Source organism: Saccopteryx leptura, chromosome 8 (assembly GCF_036850995.1).
Source record: "Saccopteryx leptura isolate mSacLep1 chromosome 8, mSacLep1_pri_phased_curated, whole genome shotgun sequence".
Taxonomy (NCBI): Eukaryota; Metazoa; Chordata; class Mammalia; order Chiroptera; family Emballonuridae; genus Saccopteryx; species Saccopteryx leptura.
Window position 1 is genome coordinate 34,456,184 of NC_089510.1, and position 23,801 is coordinate 34,479,984.

General features: G+C 36.0%; 1 protein-coding gene across 2 annotated transcripts in view; it reads left to right on the forward strand.

Moving 5' to 3' along the window:
- The window catches only part of ALCAM (activated leukocyte cell adhesion molecule), a 220,602-nt gene that overhangs the window by 191,502 nt on the left and 5,299 nt on the right, over positions 1 to 23,801 (forward strand). The window contains exons 10-14 of one of the 2 annotated variants that reach the window (XM_066346951.1): positions 1,773 to 1,908; positions 2,394 to 2,527; positions 5,010 to 5,142; positions 7,452 to 7,490; positions 7,785 to 7,902. In XM_066346951.1, the coding sequence (XP_066203048.1) occupies positions 1,773 to 1,908; positions 2,394 to 2,527; positions 5,010 to 5,142; positions 7,452 to 7,490; positions 7,785 to 7,902 (560 nt within the window). The remainder of the gene's footprint in view (positions 1 to 1,772; positions 1,909 to 2,393; positions 2,528 to 5,009; positions 5,143 to 7,451; positions 7,491 to 7,784; positions 7,903 to 23,801) is intronic. The other variant, XM_066346952.1, reaches the window with a different exon arrangement.

The following is a 23,801-nucleotide window of genomic DNA, read 5'->3' on the forward strand; positions in this document are numbered from 1 at the left end:
AGTAATTCTACGCATATACACATGCTCAGACACACACACATATACTAGGGCTAAACAATTTATGATGTGTTTTAACCCATATTATTCTCACATGACAGTTACAACAACCCTGTGAAATATGCAGGACACTTATTATTCTCTTACATGATTCAGAAGGAGGTTGAGGTGTCAGAAATCAGAAAGCTCATAAGTGACAAAGTAGAGACTCGACCTCAGGCCGTCCTGAGTGTAAACACTGAGCTGAAATTAATCTGAAGTGTCTGAGTAAGTGTTCTACTGAATTAGTCCCTCTTTGGTGGTACCTATATCTCTTTTTACCTTTGATCCATACTGAAACACCTGGAAAATACTAGAAGCTTAGTCAGTACTTCTTGAGAGAGTGCCTGTATTTTCTTGCAATTGTCTGAAATGTAGGCCATTACCTGGATCAAATTATTGCTATATTTCTAAAATGAAAATATAGGATTGGTAATTTGTGATTTGAAACACGGTTATCACCAAAGACAATGGTTGTGACTGTGATCCTGCAACTCATGTCCTTCCCAAGTCTATCTAAATACTCAGTGCAGGGGATATAACGGGAGTATTTAACCAGCAATGCGTTGACAAACCATTGGAAACGTGGGTTGAGAAGTATTATCTTTGTAAACAATTGCGGAGAAATGTATTTCTTGAGTTTCTTCTTGATAAAAATGTTATTTTATATTGTTCTTTGATCTCTTTTAATGCTAATCCTGTTGTTACTTGTTCTCTTGACTCTCACTTTCTTATTGCAGATTGTTTTAACCACAACCTTATCACAATTTCTTGTCCACTCAGATAGTTAAGGTGTTACTCCATAGACTACATAAAGTATTTATAATAGTTGATGGTCAAAGGGAGAGATAAGTTCTATGCAACTGGACTACTCAGTAATATTTTGAACACTTATAGTGTGTTTTACTACAGGGCTAGAGAAATTAGTTTACTTGGCTAAACCAGTTTCTATCTCAACTGTAGTCACTGTTCTTAGTAGAATTCCTAGTATTAGTGGTGCTGATCAATATTGTCTATCTCTTGATTAGTTGATAGGAAAGGGGGAAAAAAACAGACTGGACAAAGATTACATAATCTTAAAACTGTGTTTAGCTGTCTGCTTGTGAACATTTTAGTTCCTGGTAAAATAACATCACTTGCTTTTATCAAGTAATTTTTTTAAGTTAAATGTTGTATTTCTTTTGTTCATTGAAATTAGGATAGAAAGCTGTTGTTAAGGGTTTCTTAAAAAAATATTGTCATAATTGCCATGGCCCTGTAATGAATCCTCTGTTTTGATAACTGTGTCCTAAAAAATGACCTTTAGGCATCTGTACCGATGATTGACTACATAGTATAAGTCTTCAATGTCTGCCATTCATCTACATTTACTACAAAGAGTAGTTGCTATGAATTGAGAACTTTACTTAGTGTAAACACATACTGTTTATATAACATCTTCATAACAATTCAATATGGTTATTACCCCATTTTACAAATAAGGAAACTGAGTCTCAAAAGTTTATAAATTTGTTCCAAATTAAAAATTCAGCAAACAGAAGAGTTTGAAATAATGTCCAATTTTAGAACTACCCAGGAAAAAGAAAATCTATTTTAGAAGGCATCTGAAGTTAAGAAAAAGAAGGTTATATTTTTATTAGACACAGAAAAACAATTTTAGGCTTAATTTTTATTCAATAAATACATTGAGAGATATTATTGTGTGGCATGAAGTAATTAACTTTTTATTTAATCAGGATAACATCAGGCTTAAATCTAGCCCATCATTTTCCAGTCTCCACTATCAGGATGCTGGAAACTATGTCTGCGAAACTGCTCTGCAAGAGGTAGAAGGACTAAAGAAAAGAGAGTCATTGACTCTCATTGTAGAAGGTAAGAAAATAGTTGGGACCTCGCCAGTTTTCTCAGTGGTAGAACATCGGCTGGCATATGGAAGTCCCGGGTTTGATTCCCGGTCAGGGCACACAGGAGGAGCAACCATCTGCTTCTCTACCTCCTCCTCTCTTCCTCTATCTCTCTCTCTATCTCTCTCTCTTCCTCTCCTGCAGCCATGGCTCGAATGGCTTGAGCAATTTGGCCCTGGGCACTGAGGATGGCTCCATGGTCTTGCTTCAGGAACTAAAATAGTTCAGTTGGGATCAAGCCCCAAATGGGCAGAGCATGGCCCCATAGAGGGCTTGCCCGGGGTGGATCCCAGTCGGGGCATTAGCGGGCATTCATTTCTCTGCCTTACAGCATCCTGTGAAATTAAAAAAAAAGTGTTGAACAGCCATTCAAAATTTTCTTTGATAATTTGCTATCTGGTTCGTTTTATAACTTTACTTCAACATCTCATTTTAATTTTAATAATACTTTAGGAAAACCTCAAATCAAAATGACAAAGAAAACTGATCCCAGTGGACTGTCTAAAACAATAATCTGCCACGTGGAAGGATTTCCAAAGCCAGCTATCCAGTGGACAATTACTGGTAGCGGAAGTGTCATAAACCAAGTAAGTGTTTATCTTCTTGTTATATGCTGCACTTGGTCCAATGTGAGGTTTTATTTAGATACCTAAACTTTGGGCCAGCTTGTAACTAATGTGAAATTTGCAGGATGTTCTCAGAGAAAGCTTTTGATAAATTCTTAATTTCCCCAAAGGCAGAACATGGCTCAAAGAGAAAATTTAAATCCGGGGGCTATGGAGAATAAAAGTATCATGATGTTGTGGTCAATATCTGTTTTTAAAAGAATACAAATTGGGACTTGGTCCACAGTCATTAATTCCTGAAATTTAGGTGATTAAAACATTAAGTTATACACTTTTCTGCATCATAAACTTAACACCTCTGAGGATAGTGGCCACCATTACTTTGCTTATTTATGTACATTAAGGGATTTTTTCTTTAATTGGGCCCTGGAGGATGGTGAAGAATGCACTCACTACTTCTTAACGTATGGTCTGGTTTGTGTACGCCAGGGCTGTGGCCATAATAAGGCCAGTTAAATATAAGGTGTCTAGGGTGTTTTGTCCTGAACAAAAGTAAACAGAAACCAAACTTTAATATTTGTACCTTTGTTAGGGCATTTTAATAATGGTAAAGAGATAAAAACTTATAAAACACTACCAGTAATTTTCACTCTACTTTGACAAAAAAGAAAATAAAAGTAGAATCTGGCCCATCACTAGGGGGTTCATAGCGATAATCCCATTAAATTGCTGGTCTGCTAGGGTTACTGAGATGCTGATTAATTCTGTTTTCTTTACACCAGTCTTTGTGTCCCTCTTCTCAGTGAAGCCAGTTAAAGACTCTTCAGCAATACCCAGAGGTGCCATTTGATTATCTGAGTCCACTGTGTTGCCTTTTTCCCAGTTGAAAATCTGAGAAGGCATGCACAAAGCAGAGTTGCCATTTACTTTAAGTTAAAATTTCTAATTTCTCTATTCAGGGAAGTTAGGCCACTGGTCTAGCTTCGGTAATGTGGTTTTACAGAGCAAGATCAATTTTGGCTCTTTTACCTATGGGTGATGCTTACTTATTTGCATAAGTCCAAGCATGGGAGGTCCCCAAAGGAAATACTTACTGATTTGGTTAGGTGTAGTGGGGACACACAGCGAACATTCACAAGCAGGACAAAGAGCCTTTGGAAGGGAATGCAGTTGTCTTGATTCAGAAAAAAGACCTGAACCACCTGAATTGCTGACAGTGCACAGGTTAATCTTTTAGCATCAAAAGTGACTGTTTCTTCTCTGCTTTCTTTTCTTTCTTGTTCAATTAAGATATAATTAAGGCCAAAAAGAACCTATAGGTACTGGTAATGTAAGCATAGAAAATAAGAAAAAAAAGCACACAATAAATATCTGATGAATGAAAAGATATAAGATTTAAAAGGCATTCCTAGAAGTTAGTAAATATGTTTTGTAGAGATAAAAATAACAAGGAGACTCAGTGAGAAAGTCACATGAAAAATACCAGTGGGAAGTGGTGAAATAACAGGTGAACTTACTCTGAGGATAAAAATAATAATGCCATTCTTCATTGTCAAGGAGAAGAATTGATTCTGGCCCACTCGGTGATATGTTATTTTTCTTGTTCTGGGTTTGTGCTGATACACATAATCGTTTATTTGCTCCCTCCACAATCATATGGTGAATCTATTATTTTACAACTTCTGAAAGCCCTGCCCCACGGACTGGACAATCTCCTTAAGCATGAAACTAGCTCTTGTTCTCAAGGTTTTTGTATTGTCGTCAAAGAGAAAGTAAATAGGGACCAATACATAATGCATATAAATGAGGTGATCAGGAAGAGATTGCAAGTCTACATGTGCTTTAGTCGTGTTGGACGTAGGAGTCAAGTCCTGGGGAAGAGATTAAAGTGAATTGTCTCACATTCAGAGGAATTAAATGCAGTGATTATCTTCATTAACACTTTACCACAACCAAGTAAGTTCACCCATAACCAAAAAATAACCCATCTTCTTTATTTAGCTCAGAAAATTTGAGGAAAAGATGGATTTCCCATGAGTAAGTTCTATATGGATATACACTTTGATATAATGACATGTACTTGGATATAAGACAAAAGAAAAAAAAAAACCTGTAGTGAGGAACAATGTCATAATTTACAAATAAGTACAAATTCATTAGTTTATTAAGGGGAAATTGGTGATTAGTCATTAATTAGTTACTGTGAGACAAGTAGTATCATGACAACATATTCACTAACCTGAGCATCTATTGAAAATTATTAATTTAATTAATATACTTATTGGAATTTTTCAAGAGAAGCGCAAACAGGAATCCAATTATACATTTACTACATTTTTTTCCCCTCTTCACTGTCGATGTAAACTTGAAGTGGCCTATGTTATGACCTTACATATACCCTTGAACACCAGATAGCACATTCTATTTTACTCAGTATTACCCTGTCCTGTATGTTTAATCTATTTCCATTTCTTAACCCATATTCCATTTTTTTCTCTTCCAGACAGAGGAATCTCCTTATATCAATGGCAGGTATTATAGTAAAATTATCATTTCCCCTGAAGAGAATGTTACATTAACTTGCACAGCAGAAAACCAACTGGAGAGAACAGTAAACTCCTTGAATGTCTCTGCTAGTGAGTATTTCATTTCTGGCATTAAAAAAAGTAAGAACATTTGAAGTTATTCTTCATTAGTTTAAAATCTTCAATTCCATCTTCCTATACTGCATTATGGTAAGTTTTATTTATTTATTTTACATTTGGTGTCATCATCATAAGCTTTTGTTGGGTTTGTTTTTTTTTTTTTTTTTTGGTGTCCATTCTTATACAATTCTTGTCTTGACAGCTAAATCATTTCATGTCCTATGAGTCAAAGGCTTTAATTTATACAGGAATATTTCTTAAGAGCAACAGACAATATGAATTAGTTGATATTACTTAATCTATGTTTTGTGCTCACAGTAGAGATAATGAAAAGATTTTTCTAAAATATATCTGCAACAGTTTTAATTGTATTAAAATATTAATTATCTTTAATCTATTATTTTGCATTCTAATTTTTTGTGGTATTTATCTTACCATTATTTTTTTTTTTTTTTTTTTCATTTTTCTGAAGCTGGAAACAGGGAGAGACAGTCAGACAGACTTCCTCATGCGCCCGACCGGGATCCACCCGGCACGCCCACCAGGGGCGGTGCTCTGCCCCCCCAGAGGGCGATGCTCTGCCCATCCTGGGCGTCGCCATATTGCGACCAGAGCCACTCTAGCGCCTGAGGCAGAGGCCACAGAGCCATGCCCAGCGCCCGGGCCATCTTTGCTCCAATGGAGCCTTGGCTGCGGGAGGGGAAGAGAGAGACAGAGAGGAAAGCGCGGCGGAGGGGTGGAGAAGCAAATGGGCGCTTCTCCTATGTGCCCTGGCCGGAAATCGAACCCGGGTCCTCCGCACGCTAGGCCGACGCTCTACCGCTGAGCCAACCGGCCAGGGCCTTACCATTATTTTGTACAGGATGCCATATGCTGGAAGTCATTCAGCAAATTGGTAGTAAAACTGATGTTAGAATTTATGAAATTCAGTTTAAATATTTATGCTTTTGTATATGAAATTTGGATCATAGCTAAAAGTCAGATAAATGAGATTGTCTCAGAAAAAGTGGGAAAAAAATCTGTCAATGGTGAAATTGAGTAATACATACATACCAAAAGCAGCTTCTTCTGGAAATAACTGTCACTTGTTTGAAATTCTCCCTCGTCTTCTGTTCTGTCATTGTTCCTATTACTGTGTCAACCTTAAATCAGAACTGGCCTAGAATGAGGCTCAGGAGGCTAACTACCCCTAGACTATTATCCTTCAGTCAGTTGGAATCCTGTATGTGACATTTGCAGGGTAAAAATATACTGGCTAGGAATTAGCTGGAGGTAAGAGAAAATAATTGTCTAAAAATAATGGTTCTTAACAGATTATGACTGGAATATAAAAGTCTGCTGAACTAACAAGAAAAGAACTAAACAAATTTAACTCTGAGATAGAAACATTGGCTTCTCAGAATTTAATTCAGCGAGTATTGATTTATCCCACTAGAAAGAGAACTCATCCTTTCCTCCTGAACCCAAGTTGCTCTTTTTATTTTGACCCACTGAACAGTGGCTTCCTAGACTTTTCTTGATCAATATTTAATACAGTCATTTACCAATTCAGTGAGCAACCTCTGAGATTCCAATTTTTATGAGGAGGGTTCTGGGAATCTGCATTTTAATAAATATCACTGAAAATCCTGATTCCGGCCCGTGCATAGAAGAATATTTATGTAGTGGAATATTAGATGTAATTCTCATCAGTGGGGATTGTTGAAGGGAGCCAAGAGCATGCCCATCAGAGTTATTTGGAGGCTTTTATAAATATCACATATGTTGCCTCTTATCCTCCACCACATGCCGTGTTTTAACCTCTAGTCCTACCTCTTTGAGGAGGTCTGTAGTGGTAAGTCCCTGATACTGAAGAGGAAAATTAATTCTCCTCGACTGAGGCAGGAAAGATTGAGAAAATTTGAGAAACACTACATTGTAGATTCCATATGTGGTGACTTGTTTGTTTCTCTTTAAAGAAAAAAAAAGTCCTGTTAAATGGTGGCAGGTTGTGGGGAAATTACTATGGATTTTAGATTAATACTATATTTTGTCAGTTGTGAAATTTTCTATGTTAGATTAGTACCTTTGCAGTTTTGACTACTCTCCTTTCCTTGAAAGAAGATTAATTTCTTTATAGGGATGTTCACACTCTTCTAATAATAAATGTAAAAAATAAATGTAAATGTATTTTTCTACCCTTAGCTGTAGAATAGATATTTGATCTTTGAGCATTATTACATCTTACTAAAAGAGTAAAGGTAACTTTCATTTATCAACAGATTTTGTTTTTAATTTCATATTAACATTTTTTATTTCAGTAAGTATTCCAGAAAACGATGAGGCAGAAGAGATAAGTGGTAGGTACTATGCTGCCGACTCTTCTTCCTTAACTATCAGCTGAAGATTTATGAAGTGCCATTGTTTAAGTAATTTTTTTTAGCCTCCACAAATCTGACTTGAATTAAAATAGCAAATGAGACAAGATAGTAAGAATGCTAAAATATTATCCTTTTAAATTCACAAGTTTGCATGTTACTAATAATATAGTGAGCCTTAATCACTTTTTAATAAGAAATAATAACTAGATTATCTTCTTTTCAAAAATCCTTGGCATGGTCTGTAATTGCATGGACTTTTCTTCTTTGTTTTAGATGAAAACAGAGAAAAGGTGAATGATCAGGCAAAGCTAATTGTGGGAATCGTCGTTGGTCTCCTGCTTGCTGCCCTCGTTGCTGGTGTCGTCTACTGGCTGTACATGAAGAAATCAAAGTAAGTTGTGCAAAAAAGTCTTCAGTGTTCATTGACTTCCACTGGGAGAAAATGCAGCGTATTAACTGTGCCAACTCAGCTGGGCATGTAATTTCTGTAATAGGAAAGGCATATTGCCCACATCAGGCTGAGTCTGTTTTGCTTTCAGCTCATGGTGATGACATTACCAACATCAGGGACATAGTTTGGAGTATGATTTCATATGTGTCTCAGTTAGTTATTTCTCTCCGTCAATAATCTGAATTCAAGTATTTGATTTTTTCAAGTCTAGGTAGATTTTTTTAAAGTATATATTGCCTAAAAGTCAACCATTCTAAATCATTTGGTGGAAGTTGGTAGAGATTAATTAAAGTGACTAGTGTATCCTACAGATCATTGGTCCACAACCCCTGGGCCATGGACTGGTATCGGTCTGTGGGCCATTTGGGGCTGGTCTGCAGAGAAAGAATAAATAACTTACATTATTTCCGTTTTATTTATATTTAAGTCTGAATGCTGTTTTATTTTTTAAAAATGACCAGATTCCCTCTGTTACATCTGTCTAAGACTCACTCTTGATGCTTGTCTCAGTCACATGGTACATTTATCTGTCCAACCCTAAAGGCCGGTTCATGAAAATATTTTCTGACATTAAACAGGTCTGTGGCCCAAAAAAGGTTGGGAACACTGCTATAGATGGCCAGGTGTCTTTGTAGTGACAGGTCTAACCAGCAGGTAAACTGCTGGTGAGCTAGAATTATCTTGTTTTCACTAGTTCTCCATTCTGTTTAGGTCACTTTGCTCCAAGAAGAATCTAATTCAGAGAAAAATTCATTATTAGTTGTATTGAAGTTTTAAAAAATTGATTAAAGTACTAAGACTATTTTTAAATGATTTAGATGGTGTTTAGATTTAAAGTTATCAGGCCCATAAAATAACACAGACAATATCAACCTTACATGGTTTATAATGAAAATCCAATTAATTAATGAAGCTTCTTTATATGTATACATGCCTAGTATTATACTTACTCCTTGTCATGCAGCCCTGACACTATCTTCAGATATGATTTGGCAGCAACAAGGTTTCTAGATTTAGCATTTAAAAAAATTTTTATTGAGCCTGACTAGGTGATGGTGCAGTGGATAGAGCGTTGAACTAGAATGCGGAGGACCCCGGTTTGAGACCTCGAGGTCATCAGCTTGAGCGCAGGCTCATCTGGTTTGAGCAAAGCTCACCAGCTTGGACCCAAGGTTGCTGGCTCGAGCAAGGGGTTACTCGGTCTGCTGAAGGCCCACAGTCAAGGCACATATGAGAAAGCAATCAATGAACAACAAAAGTTCGCAATGAAAAACTGATGATTGATTCTTCTCATCTCTCTCCGTTTCTGTCTGTCTGTCCCTATCTATCCCTCTCCCTGACTCTCTCTCTCTCTGTCTCTGTAATAAATAAATAAATAAATAAATAAATAAATAAATAAATAAATAAATAACTTTTATTGATTGTTCTGTGGTATACCACTCATTTCAAATATGAGTTGTGAATTCTCTTATCTTATAAATGAATATATTGACTTTTGCAAAAGGATGCATATAGCTAATGGCAACTTTGGACTTAGTTTTATATTTTCTTGTTGTTTAATATTACTTCTTTTTACAATTCACATAAGTTCTCTTAAAAGAAAGTAAAAAAAGCCTGACCCAGCTGTGGTGCAGTGGAGGGAGCATTGGCCTGAGACACTGAGGACCCAGGTTCAAAACCCTGAGGTCACCGGCTTGAGTGCGGGCTCATCCGGCTTGAGCACAAGCTCACCAGCTTGAGTGTGGGGTCATCGGCTTGATTGTGGAATCATAGACATGACCCCATGGTCGCTGGCTTGAGCCCAAAGGTCACTGGCTTGAAGCTCAAGGTCAATGACTTGAGCAAGAAGTCACTGGCTTGGCTGGAGCCCCCAGTAAAGGCATGTATGAGAAAGCAATCAATGAACAACTATAGGTGCCACAATGAAGCATTGATGTTTCTCATCTCTCTCCCTTCCTGTCTGTTCCTCTCTCTTTCTCTCTTTCTCACACAGACACACACAAAAAAAGAGAGAGAAAATCAAAAGAAAAAACAGACTCAGAGTTTATGATCTTACCCTATAAAGACATTAATTTCAGTGAAGCAGTATTTAAATGGAGCTGCCATCAAAGGAAAGCAGTAGCTCAGCGATGTTAAAGTCACATAACATGAGCATGTGTTGAGCTCTGTTTTGTTCTCATGATCTATCTTTAAAGTAGATACTATTATTATTCATACACTTAAAAAACTAAGGCAGAGAATGGTTAACTGACTTGCACAGTTGGTAAGAGACAGAATAGTGTTTGATTTAAGGCAGTGATGTTTTAGAATCTTTGTGTTTAATCACTAGACCTTACTTTCTCTCACTATGTCTTACTTTTTCTCTTTTTTGAACATTTTCTGGTTGTGTGTTGAGGGTGATGTACATGTACATGTTCACCCTCACATCGGGGTATAGTCACTTCTGATCCTAGCCCTTAACTCCTCAATACTGAGCAGTCTCCACCATCACAGGGTAACAAATGTGTTTTTTTTTTCTTTTCAGTGAACATTTTTGTCTACAACTTTATGTGGGTCTGTGTCTATGGTTTCTGTGGAAAACTTAGAAAACTGCTTTTCTCATGAAAGGGAGAGGAAATGTAAACAGTTGCCCAGAGAAAATATCTATCTTATAGAAATGTATTGTTTCTATCTATATGTTTCCTAATGATCAACATATTATCATCTTCCCTTTTTTTTTTTTTTTTTTTTTTTGTACTTTTCTGTAGCTGGAGACGGGTAGAGATAGCCAGACAGACTCCCGCCTGCGCCTGACCGGGATCCACCCGGCACGCCCACCAGGGGCGATGCTCTGCCCACCAGGGGGCGATGCTCTGCCCCTCCGGGGCGTCGCTCTGCCGCGACCAGAGCCACTCTAGTGCCTGGGGAGAGGCCAAGGAGCCATCCCCAGTGCCCGGGCCATCTTTGCTCCACTGGAGCCTTGGCTGCGGGAGGGGAAGAAAGAGAGAGACAGAGAGGAAGGGGGGGGTGGAGAAGCAAATGGGCGCTTCTCCTATGTGCCCTGGCCGGGAATCGAACCCGGGTCCCCCACACGCCAGGCCGATGCTCTACTGCTGAGCCAACCGGCCAGGGCCATATCATCTTCCCATTTTAATCCATAATAAATTACAAGTAAATTTGGGCTCTAGGGTATTTTGCATTGTATTTACTAAGGATTTCTGATGCACTCTAAATTTCATTTCTACAAAGAATGAAAACGAAATGTCCTTGTATTCTGAAATTGAGCTGAAAAATAAACATTATAATCAAATTATTGTAAAATTCTTGGAGTATCCTGAATATTCTTAATCACCCTATTCTAGCTGCTGGTATCTCAGCAGAAACCATTTGTCCTTCTATGAATATAAAAAATTTATATGTGTGTGTGGATGAGCGGGGGTTATTACTTCATTGGTTACTACCATATGGTTACCCAAAATTGAAATCATGGATAAATAAATGCTGGACACCTGGCTTTCTACTGTCTATAGGTTAATTGTTAAAATTTCCTGAATTTTCTTTAAAGTATTTCATAAATAAAGAGTAATTTTTACCATTCAACTTGAATATTCATTCAAATAACTGTTACTTAATTGAAAAGTGCATCAAGTTCTCTAGAGTTACTGTTATTGGTAATCAGAGTAATAAGTTGCAATTCTCATCCCAAACATGCAAGTATTTTTATTACAAATTTGTGACACTCTTTAGATTTGCTAAGGGCATTGCATTCCTGATTATTCTTAGCATGTTGTTCCTTGTAACTGGCCTCTGAGATAAGCCAGTATTTTGTGAATATGAGTTATTATTAATATATTTGTCTGGTGTTCATATTTATAATAAGAACCTTCAAGTTCAGAATTGCTAAGGTCATTTTTGGCTTTATTATATTCTCTTTCTTTTTCTCTTCTAGATTATTTTTTCAACATTACAAATTAATGTAAGGCTTTCATTTCTACCTGTAGCTAATTCATCACCATTTTATATGCATGTGAAAGATTTTTAATAAAGATATGGTCCAGACTTTCCCCCAGATACCTAAAGAAATATAGCCTTGTTTTTACCATCCTACAAAATAATATCATTAATAATCTTAGTGAGTCACCTATTGTTGCAAACAACTCTGAACAACAATGAAATTGAGTCAAACAGCCTTACCAGGCGGTGGCACAGTGGATAGAACGTCAGACTGGGATGCAGAGGACTTAGGTTCTAAATCCCGAGGTTGCTGGCTTGAGTGCAAGCTCATCGGGTTTGAGCAAGGCTCACTGGCTTGTGCCCAAGGTCACTGGGTTGAGCAAGGAGTCACTCGGTCTGCTGTAGCCCTCCGGTCAAAGCACATATGAGAAAGCAATCAATGAACAACTAAGGAGCCACAACAAAGAATTGATGCTTCTAATCTCTCTCTCTCTTCCTGTCTGGCTGTCCCTGTCTGTCTTCTTTCTGTCTCTCTCTGTCTCTGTCACAAAAATAATAATAATAATTGCCTGACCTGTGGTGGCACAGTGGATAAAGTGTCGACCTGGAAATGCTGAGGTCGCCGGTTCGAAACCCTGGGCTTGCCTGGTCAAGGCACATATGGGAATTGATGCTTCCAGCTCCTCCCCCCCTTCTCTCTCTCTGTCTCTCTCCTCTCTCTCTCTCTCTCTCTCTCTCTCTCTCTCCCTCTCCTCTCTAAAATGAATAAATAATAATAATAATAATAGTAATTGGGTCAAACATTTGCTTTAAAAGCCTCAGTGATACAGCTAGCCAAGTGGTGAAGTTCAAGAAACATTTAAGGGAATTTTTTGTATTGGCAATTTAAAACCTCATTTGACAGAGATGAGGGTAACAAATATTTTATGCCCAAGTAGAATTGAAGAGTATATTTGTTAACTTACCTAGTGAGTGGCTACCCAGCCAACATGTACTCCCCATTCTATTATTATCAGCTTTTTATATTTATATCTATTTTAAATATAGAGACCTACAGCAGGAAGTACCTAGCAATGGTGCTTAACATTTTGAAATGATATATCTATAGCAGAGTAAAGACTTATGATTACTCTGCTGCTTTGATTTGTATAATTTCTTACCTAAATGTGGCAGGTATAACCAATATGTCACAACCTTGGGATGTGGTATCATTTGAATTATATATATAGAATTATATATTTGAAAAGAGCAATACCATTTAAAAAGATTCACACATAAAAGACAACTTGAAAGTTGTCACCAGACCAACTACTTATTCTTTTTCATCTCCTTCTTTAAACTCAAAAATGCCTGACAGAAATTGTCCTCCTGAAATGCAGAGATTAGAGCCCTCCTCTCTTCCTCTAACGAATTAATCTTGGCCCAAGAGGAAACTTACTCTGCCCACAACTGTGACCAGGGAAGAGAGGAAAATAACTATTCCCTTGGATGTGACCCTAATTACTTGTACAGGTGTCAGTAGCCAGTGTGCTGTGTCAATTCCACAATGCCAGGGTCCCGAGTGTTAAGTACCTACAGTCCTGGTGCCCTTCTGAGATGTGTCCCAGGAATACTATAAATTAAAAATCACAAAATATGCTCCTCAAACAAGAAAATATTATTGATTTCTCAAGCTGCCTCTACAGTTTTGAATTTGTTATACATATGCCTGCATTTGGAAAATGTAAAAACTTATAAACTCTTTTATATGTGAATCTTTTTAAATGGTATTGTTCTTTTCAAATATATAATTCTATATATATAATTCAAATGATACCACATCCCAAGGTTGTGACATATTGGTTATACCTGCCACATTTAGAAGTTTTTTTAAATGGGAGATTTTTTGATAATGTGAATGGATGACTCTGATATTTTCCATATATGAAGGGTCTTAACAAATAGTTCCAGGCAAAATGCATTTGTTGACTGAGCCCACGCAATGTCTAGTTGTTTAACAGGTAGGAGAACATTAAAAAAACTACATATAATTTAATAATTTTAATTATTTACTCCTTTTCTCCTCATCCTACCTTCCAAGCATTGTTTTTAGTTCTATAGGAAGTTGAATATGACTCTTTGAGTTCCAAATCCTCTCCTGTATATTTTATAGTACCAGACCTAATGAAAAATTAAATGAGTCAAAGATAAAGGAAAGAGGCAGCATGATGTAGTCCCAAACACATTCAGAGGTTCACTAAAACCATAATTTCCAGGTTTGTTGCATTTAAGAGACCCCTGACCACCATACTTCTTATCACAAAAGTAGGAGTAAGCATTTGCCAGGCATTTGTAATCTCAAAATACAACATTGTCCGAATATTGGAAACTTACCGAGAGATGCATCTTTTGCAACTGTGGAATTCATGACTATTTTCATGAATATTAATGTGTAATATATATAGACAATCTGGAAATCTAAAAATTACAAATATCCTCTTAATTTTGCCTTTATATAATGCTATATTATTCCACTACTGTCTCGGGGAAAAAAAAGTTCTAAATTGGTGCATGACTAAAGGGGACTTGCCTATAACATTGAAACATCAAGAAGCAATGTTATTTTAAGCCTTTCTAAAACCCTTTTCATTATTATCTCTTGATATGCGGAATAGCATCTCCCAAGAAAGTTGATTTTAACTGAATTCTATTTCCAATCAATACTCACTCTGATGAGGCAAGATCGCCTCTCCATTGAATAGAATAAAATGAAAAGATAATGTTGGGTGACCATTTATAGCACATTTCAATCTTTCCTCATTTATTGCTACATACCCACATACTATTTTTTTTTCTTTTTTCTTATTTTTGTTCTTTGACCTATATCCTCAACAATTTATTGACGGGGATACAATTCATTTTGTTTCATTGTATCAAAGTCTCAGTGAGATTAACCTGAATAAGAATATTTCATATCCCATATATTTTCAAATATATTTTGGTGCCTCCCCAGGACTTCTTTGGAATTAAAATTTTATCTCAGACTTTCATGTCCTTCTTGAATGTAATACAGAGCACAGAATAGAAGGGTGTGCTCTGAAGTTCAGGGTTGATGTGGTTTCCCCCTTTCTATTAGAAGTTGAATGAATCCAAACTTTGGCTTCGTTCTCTTTCCCTATCCATAGTCTGGTGAGCAGCCAGAAGGAAGAAAATTAAATTCCTCCTTATTCTATCAAATGATAAGTAATAGAGTAAATCAGAGGGGAAGTAAGAGAATGTGGAAATGTTAGAGTTTCCATCCATTCAGTCACAGGTTCACTGGCCCTTTAAAGGGCAGGACCATCCATGACTCCTCTGCTGCACGTGACCCGAAATATTTCCAGGGGAAAGGGCTTAATTCTTTACATTTCTCTTAACTGGCTGTATACCTGTATTTTATTTCAAGTGTTTTAAGTTATTTTTTCAAAGGTAAAGGTAAGTCCAGTTCCCTGAGCACCTGCCATGGGCCAGGCTGTGTGCTATCCCAAAACATTTGCCATCTTAAGAATACACTTCGATTCATGAAGCTGAATTCATGCAGGTGACATCCTGTTTTAATGCATATTTGCTATTTTTATGTTTATTTTTACCTCCCCTTCTTTTAAATGGATGGTCCCCCTATTTACTATTGGCCTACATCAACCTTAGTGAAGAGAGAAGGATTCCTTATTTAAAGTGGAGCGTCTCTTTGGAGAGTCTTAGAAAGTCCAAGGGCATAAACTTGAAAGTTGTCACCAGACCAACTACTTATTCTTTTTCATCTCCTTCTTTAAACTCAAAAATGGCTGACAGAAGTTGTCCTCCTGAAATGCAGAGATTAGAGCCCTCCTCTCCTCCTCTAACGAATTAATCTTGGCCCAAGAGGAAACTCACTCTGCTGACAACTGTGACCAGGGAAGAGAGGAAAATAACTATTCCCTTGAATGTGACCCTAATTACTTGTACAGGTGTCAGTAGCCAGTGTGCTGTGTCAATTTCACAATGCCAGGGTCCCGAGTGTTAAGTACCTACAGTCCTGGTGCCCTTCTGAGATGTGTCTCAGGAATGCTATAAATTAAAAATCACAAAATATGCTTCTCAAACAAGAAAATATTATTGATTTCTCAAGCTGCCTCTACAGTTTTGAATTTGTTATACATATGCCTGCATTTGGAAAACATAAAAACTTATAAACTCTTTTATGTGTGAATCTTTTTAAATGGTATTGTTCTTTTCAAATATATAATTCTATATATATATAATTCAAATGATACCACATCCCAAGGTTGTGACATATTGGTTATACCTGCCACTCCTGTTCCCTTTGCTTTTGCTACCTCCTCCATTCCCCACTAAATACAGTTTTATGTAGTATGTAATTGATATACTGTATAATATTGAGTAAGTTTAAGGTGTACACTATATTGATTTGATACACTTATATATTGAAATATGTAGCATTAGCTAGTGCCTCCAATGAGTCAGATAATTATGTTATATTGTGGTAAAAATATTTAAGATCTCTTATACAAGATCTCTTATTCATGGGTAAAATAAAGGCACACTTAAGAAAAACCACCAGATTAGTCCCCTACCTCCTTTGAGGTAGATCTCGAAAAAACTTTATAGTATTGGGGGAAATCTCACAAAAAAAGTTAAAGAATCTTCTAATAAGTTATACAAAAATGACTTGAACTTTTACTAGTCACATCATTCATGGAAATTACGCAGAAGAGGAGTTGAGGCAGGTTTAACTCCCTTCTGCTATGTCATAGCTATTTGGCCTTGAGGAACAGCTCTGTGACTCACTTTCACTTTGGTGAGGCCCTGTCACATGCTGGAGCTTTCACTTATATGTCACATTTATCTTCACAGCAGCCCCGTGAGTAATTCCTGTTGTTCCCCCTGTTTATAGATGAGCAAGCATGCTTAAGAGGAGGAACTAATGAGGATGAGACCCCAGCCCACTGACCTCTTCTCACTGCCTCACGGATTAGACTAGTCACCTACCTGTAGGGCTACTCTTAACATTAATTTATTGTGATTCTATGATTTAAATTTTCTGCAGTATTTAAAGTTACAAAAAAGTCAACTGATAAAGTTTAAGACAAATAACCATAATAAGGCCCTGGCTAGTTGGCTCAGTGGTAGAACATTGAACTGGCATTTGGATGTCCTGGGTTCAATTGCCAGTCAGGGCAGACAGGAGAAGTGATCATCTGTTTCTCCACTTCTCCACTCCCCCTTCTCTCTCTCTCTCTCTCTCTCTCTCTCTCTCTCTTTCTCTCTCTTCCCTTCCATGGCTTGATTAGTTTGAGGGCATTGGCCCCAGGCACTGAGGATGGCTCCATGGAGTCTCTGCCTCAGGTGCTAAAAATAGTTTGGTTGTAAGCATGGCCCCAAGTGGACAGAGCATCGGGTCCAGATGGGCGTTGCCAGAGGGATCCTGATCGTGGTGTATATGAGTCTGTCGCTCTCTCTCCCCTCTTCTCACTTGGAAAAGAAGGGAAAAAAATAACCATAATAATTTGTATTTTTTACCCAAGCACTCATTCTTTACAAATACCTAACTTTTTCCCTCAAATCAATTGTCTGAAAATATTTTGCTAAAGGGAATGATTTAAATAAATTATTGTTCCCTTCTAGTCATAAATGGATTTCTAACATCTGTAATGCTTTCAATTCCCTGAATTTTTACAAAAGGACACATTTATAAACATATTTATTTTTACCATATTAGTCTCAAAGCCAAACCAAAAGTAATCAGAATAGTATTTAAAAGTTTTTCTCTGCTAGGGAAAGTGGACTCTCAGCAACAAAAATGAAGAAATTCATAATAAAATGTGTATAAATATTTATAGTATATACATATACTCAATAAATACCCCCTTCCTCGCCATCAACACTAGTTTCATTTCTACTTAGTATAGTTTACAGTGGTTAAAGCTTAGCATATTTGTATAACTGTGTAACTTGGTGCATGCATACTGGACCCAGATTGCTGCAGTTGAATCTTGCCTTTGCTACTTACTAGCTGTGTGACCACAAACAAGTTTATTAGCCTCACTGTAAAATAGAGATATTCTAAGGCTACAATACTTTAATATCTATGCAGCACTTAGTGCCTGATGCCTGAAGAGATTATCAGAGTGTTAGCAGTTATTCTTTTTGAACAAACAGATTAAGAAAAGAAGGAAGAGTTTTGCTTTGCATTTAATATTTTCTATTGTTTTGTTTTGTAAACGGTAAAGTCAAATATGATTAGTTTAAAGTTACCCAACTCTTTCTCTACAAATGTATTTTAGAAATATGTTTGATGTTGCTCTTAACAATTCCTGTTTTATGATTTCAAATTGTGAGTAGTGATAGTGTGCACCAAAACAGATACCCTGAAGATTCGGGATTTGCCCTGAGGACCACAACTTCCTTAGAATTCTGGTCATTCCCTTTCTTTGGCTACCTTTCTTCTATTAGATGTTACTTGTTGAAAGCACTAACAATACCCTGCATCCCTACACAAATAGATCCACCTAGAAGGTAAATAAAATGGCAAATTGAAATGATATTTGTTTCTGATTACTCCTTTGACCTGGTTTTCAACCTCTGGCCATGAGGATCATGCTTTAGTTTTTGTCTGGATAGGGTTGGGCATAAGGAAGTTTACAGTTGTGAGTACATAAAACAGAGTTCATTTTTATATTATTATTTATTAATTATTCTATCATTTTCCATTTGAACAACTGTGAAGGTACTTTTACCCCACCCTATATAATGTTGTTATAGTATGAAGGTAAAATTTGCTTATATTAAATATACAATAATATTAAATATACAATTACAACTGTTTTGATAGGTATGTAACCATTACTTCAAAATAGAGCATCCCATCATCCTAGATAGTTTCCTTAGACTCCCTTCCTAACTAACTTCACTAAACCGGTTCTCAAAGGCAACCACTGTGCTCATTGTTATCATCAAGATTTGCCTAAACTTGAACATCATATAAATAGAATTATAGAAAATGTACTCCTTTGTGTCTTTCTTTCATTTAACATAATGTTTCTGAGATGTATGTATGAACGCTTTTATTTTTTAATTATTGAGTAGTGTTGCATTGTTAGAATATATCACATTATTTTAATTCATTCTCTTATTTATGGATATTGGCAATAGTTTCCATTTGGGGTATTATAAATAATATGGCTAAAATCAACATTCTTAAGCAAATGTTTTGGTAGGCATATGTCTTTCCTCTCTTGAGTAAATACCTAGAAATGGAATTACTAGGTCATGTTATAGATATTTGTTCATTAGTAATTGCCAAACAGTTTTTCAAAGTATTTGTCCTTTATGTAATTCCCACTAGCAGTATATGGGAGTCTCAGCTCTACATCCTCACTTAAATTTGGTGTTGTCATTCTGCTTAACTTTAGTCATTTTAGGACAAGTGAAATGATATCTAATTGTGGTTTTAACTTACATTTCTCTGAGACCTAAGGATTTTAAGGTCCATCTACTTTATTAGTCATCTTCTTTTGTGCAGTGACTATTTAACTTTTTTACCAAGATTTTATTAGTATTGGTATTTGACGTTTTGTGATGGATTTTTAAGAATTTTTTGCATATTCTATGAAAGCCCTTTATCATAAATAGATTGTGAATATTTTTCTTAGTCTGTGGCTAGATTTTTCCTTAATGCCATCTTCTAATGAACAGAAGTTTTTAATTTTAAACAACTTATCGATTATTTTATATAATGTTTAGTGCTTTTTGTGTCCACTCTACAAAATACTTGCTTATTCCAAAGTGGTAAATATATTTTCTGTCTTTTTAAAGAAACTTTATGGTTTTAAATCTTACATTTAAGGGTAGGCTACATAAAAGATTTTGTATATTGTGAAAGATAAAGTTAGTTTATTAGTTTGTTCGTGAGTCCTTCAACTTGAATATTCTGCTCATATTAACAATCTTATTTCTTTGCATTTCCACATAAATTTGAGCAATTTCTTAATTTCTACCAAAATTTAAAAAAATCTTTACAGATATGATTGCTTTGAATTTATATTTAATTTGGATAGATTTGACATCTTAAAAATATTTAGTCTTCCAATTCATGAACATCATACATTTATCTATTTGCTTAAATTATTTCCATTTTTTCTTAGCAATATTTCATGACTTTAATACAGACATTTGACATGGCTTATAAAATTTACTCATATGTTTTATATGTTTTGCAGCTATTGTAAATACAATTGTTTTGTAATTTTTTTCTTTTCCAGTTGTTCATAGTAGTATATGAAATTATGATTAATATTTGTATTGAAATGTATACAACCATCTTTCTAATTTTATTTGTAAGTTCTATTAGTTGTTTTATAGATTCCTTATGATTTATATAAAAAAATCATCTGCAAATAGATATAACTTTACTTTTTCTTTTCCATCTATATGCCTTTTATTTCTATTTCTTGCTTTATTGCACTCATAGAAAGCTCCAATACTATGTTGCATAGAAGGTTGACAGCAGACATCTCTACATGTTCCTAATCTTAGAGATGGAACTATTCAGTATTTCCCCATAAGGATGATGTTAGCTGTATGGTTTTCATATGTGCCTACCCAGAGTTTGCCTAACTGCAAGGTTGAAGGTGTCGTCCTCCAGACTGCCAATCTGCCCAAGATTTCTAACTTCAACTGCAAGGAGTTAGGGTCCAAATACAGAGTTAGAAGAAAAAATCCACATAAGATCACCTTTACTTCTGGTATCAACTCAAGTTGGGGAGTTTCCCAAAACCACCCCCAGGCTTGGTAATTTTCTAGAAATATAGAAATCAATGAAATGTATTATACTCATGGTTATATTCATTATAAGTAAAATTGACCGACTATAAGACCTTACTGAGGTCTGAGAAGGTTGCAAATGTGATATTTTCTTTATCCTCAGGGATGTGTTACTTTCCTGAATAGGACGTACAACAAAAGTATGGAATTTTGCCAATCTGAGTTTACCCAAGCTTTTGTGTCCAGAGGTTTTATTAGGGCCTTATTATATCAGTATGATGAACTGCTCATGTGGTTGAACTTGGTCTCTAGCCTTTCACTTTCTCAGAAGTCCGACTCATATTACAATACATGGTCAAAACCATACAGTTGTTCTTTCAGCTGAAGCCACCCCAGACCCATTGGCCCTAACCTGAGACATCTCCTATCATAATTACCAGGTGATGGCTGAGAGGCCTACTATGAACAAGAAAGCTACACCTATCACTCGAAAAATTCTAACTATTTAGCGGTAATCTCCCAGGAACTAAGGATGATGGCGAGACTTGTGTTTGGGCAGGGCCAAATTCTTTACTACACGATGTCCTCTAACAGGTTGAAGACATTTCTAATAGTCATAGATTACTATGAGTTTTTATCATAGGTCACTGTTGAATTTTCTCAAATGCATTTTCTACATTATATCTATGTCTACATTATTTCTAAAAATACTCATATATTTCTCATACTCTTTATTCTGAAAAATAAATTGCATGATTGACTATTTAAAATTAAGTTGGTCTTCCATTTCTGGAACAAATCCAAGTCTATTATGATGTACCATAATTTTTATATATTGATGGATACAATTTGCCAACATTTTATTAAAAATTTTTTTTGCCTGAATTCATGAGAAATATTGGTCTGTAATTTTTTTTTTGGTAATATCTCTGTCAAGTTTGAGTGTTAGGGTAAGGTGGGCTTAATAAAATGGGTTGGAAAGTGTCCCATTCTCATTTTTAATGAAAGAGTCTGTTACTTCCTTAAATGTTTGATATAAGTTAATGATGACACCATGTGGGCTCAGAGCTCTCTTTATGAGAACTTACTTTTAAAACAAAAATTATTATTTTAATTCCTTTAATAGATATAAGGTTGCTTCTTCTTGAATAAATTTTAGTAAGCTTTTCAAAAACCTTTCCATTTCATTTTAAGTTACTGACATTTTTGCAAAAAGACAGAATCTATCTATAGAATTTCATTATCCTTTTTTGCCTCTGGGTTCTGTAGTGATAACACTCTCTGTTTTCTAATATTGTTATTTTGTATTTTGTCCTTTTATGTTGCTTAGTCTTTTTTAGAGAGTTATATATTTTCCAAATATTTTAAAAACTCAGATTTGTTTTAATTTCTATTGCTTATTTTCAATTTGAATTACGTTTGCTCTTATTGCTGTTTTCTTCTAGTTATTTAATGTTTAACTTGCTATATTTCTTATTTCAAAAAGTAAATTAAAATTTTATATCACTGATGTTGGCTTTTCTTCTTTGTAACACAAGCACTTAAACTGTTAATTTCAATCTCAGCATTCTGCTAACAACATTCCACGGTTTCAGTATGTTGTATTTTCATATTCATTCAATTCAAAATATTTTTAAATTTCTTTTATAGTTCCTTATTGGAAGTCATGTAACTAGAACTGTAATAAATTTCAAACATTTTCTCATTTAATTCTGTTTTGTTAAAACAATCTGTTTTGTATGCATTTAGTTTTTAAAATGCATTGAGGTGTTTTTTATTGTTTTGTTTTTTGTTTGTTTGTTTTTTGCTTGTCAGGCAGTCATACAGTATTTGCTGATAGATGCTACGTGGGTACTCGAAAAAAATATATTTGGTGGTTAATGGGTATAGTGTTCTATAGCTGTATGTTAGATTAAATTGTATAATTTGTTTAAATATTATCTTTACAAACTTTTTTCAAATTATATTAAATCATTTCACTATAAAGTTATAAACATACATTTTCAGTCCTAGAGCTATCCAGTACTAGCTACTCTATCATGATCATGCACAATGAATCCTAAAGCATTAATCCTATCACCTACTGGGAAGAGGTCATTAAATTCTCTAAATAGGATTATGTATTTTTCTACATCTAACTTAAGTTCTGTGCCTTCTTGCTTTATTCTTTCATTAGATGAGTATGCTTATGGTTGTTATGACTTTTAGATGTTAAAACTGTCATAATGATAAAATGTCTCTCATTATCACTGTAGTGTTGCTTATGTTGAATTTTGCATTGCCTGATATTAATATAGCCACATGGCTTCCATCAGATCACTATTTACATATATTACTTTATATTTAAAGTGCATATGCAGTAAGGCTGATCAAACTATGACTTCAGGCTGCTGCTTCATTTTGTAAATAAAGTTCTATGAGAGCACAGCCATGCCTATTTCTTTGCATTATTGTCTGTTGTTTCACACTACACTGACAGAGTTGAAGAGCTGAAGCAGAAGCCATACGGACTGCAAGCCAAAAGGATTTGCTTACTGGACCTTAGAGAAGAAAAGTATTGATTAACATGTCTTGCATAATATAGTCTGACAATCTCTAACTTTTTTTTTTGTATTTTTCCGAAGCTGGAAACGGGGAGAGACAGTCAGACAGACTCCCGCATGCGCCCGACCGGGATCCACCCGGTACGCCCACCAGGGGGCGATGCTCTGCCCACCAGGGGGTGATGCTCTGCCCCTCCGGGGCATCGCTCTGTTGCGACCAAAGCCACTCTAGCACCTGGGGCAGTGGCCAAGGAGCCGTCCCCAGCACCCGGGCCATCTTTGCTCCAATGGAGCCTCGCTGCGGGAGGGGAAGAGAGAGACAGAGAGGAAGGAGAGGGGGAGGGGTGGAGAAGCAGATGGGCGCTTCTCCTGTGTGCCCTGGCCGGGAATCGAACCCGGGACCCCTTGCACGCCAGGCCGACGCTCTACCACTGAGCCAACTGGCCAGGGCCAATCTCTAACTTTTAATTGGAGAGATTAGGCAAGTTACACTGGACTTCGTTATTGATATAGCTAAGACCACCATCTCTTAGTTTTCTTAGTTCTCTGTTCCTCTGTTTTTACTTAAAGTTATTGAAATAA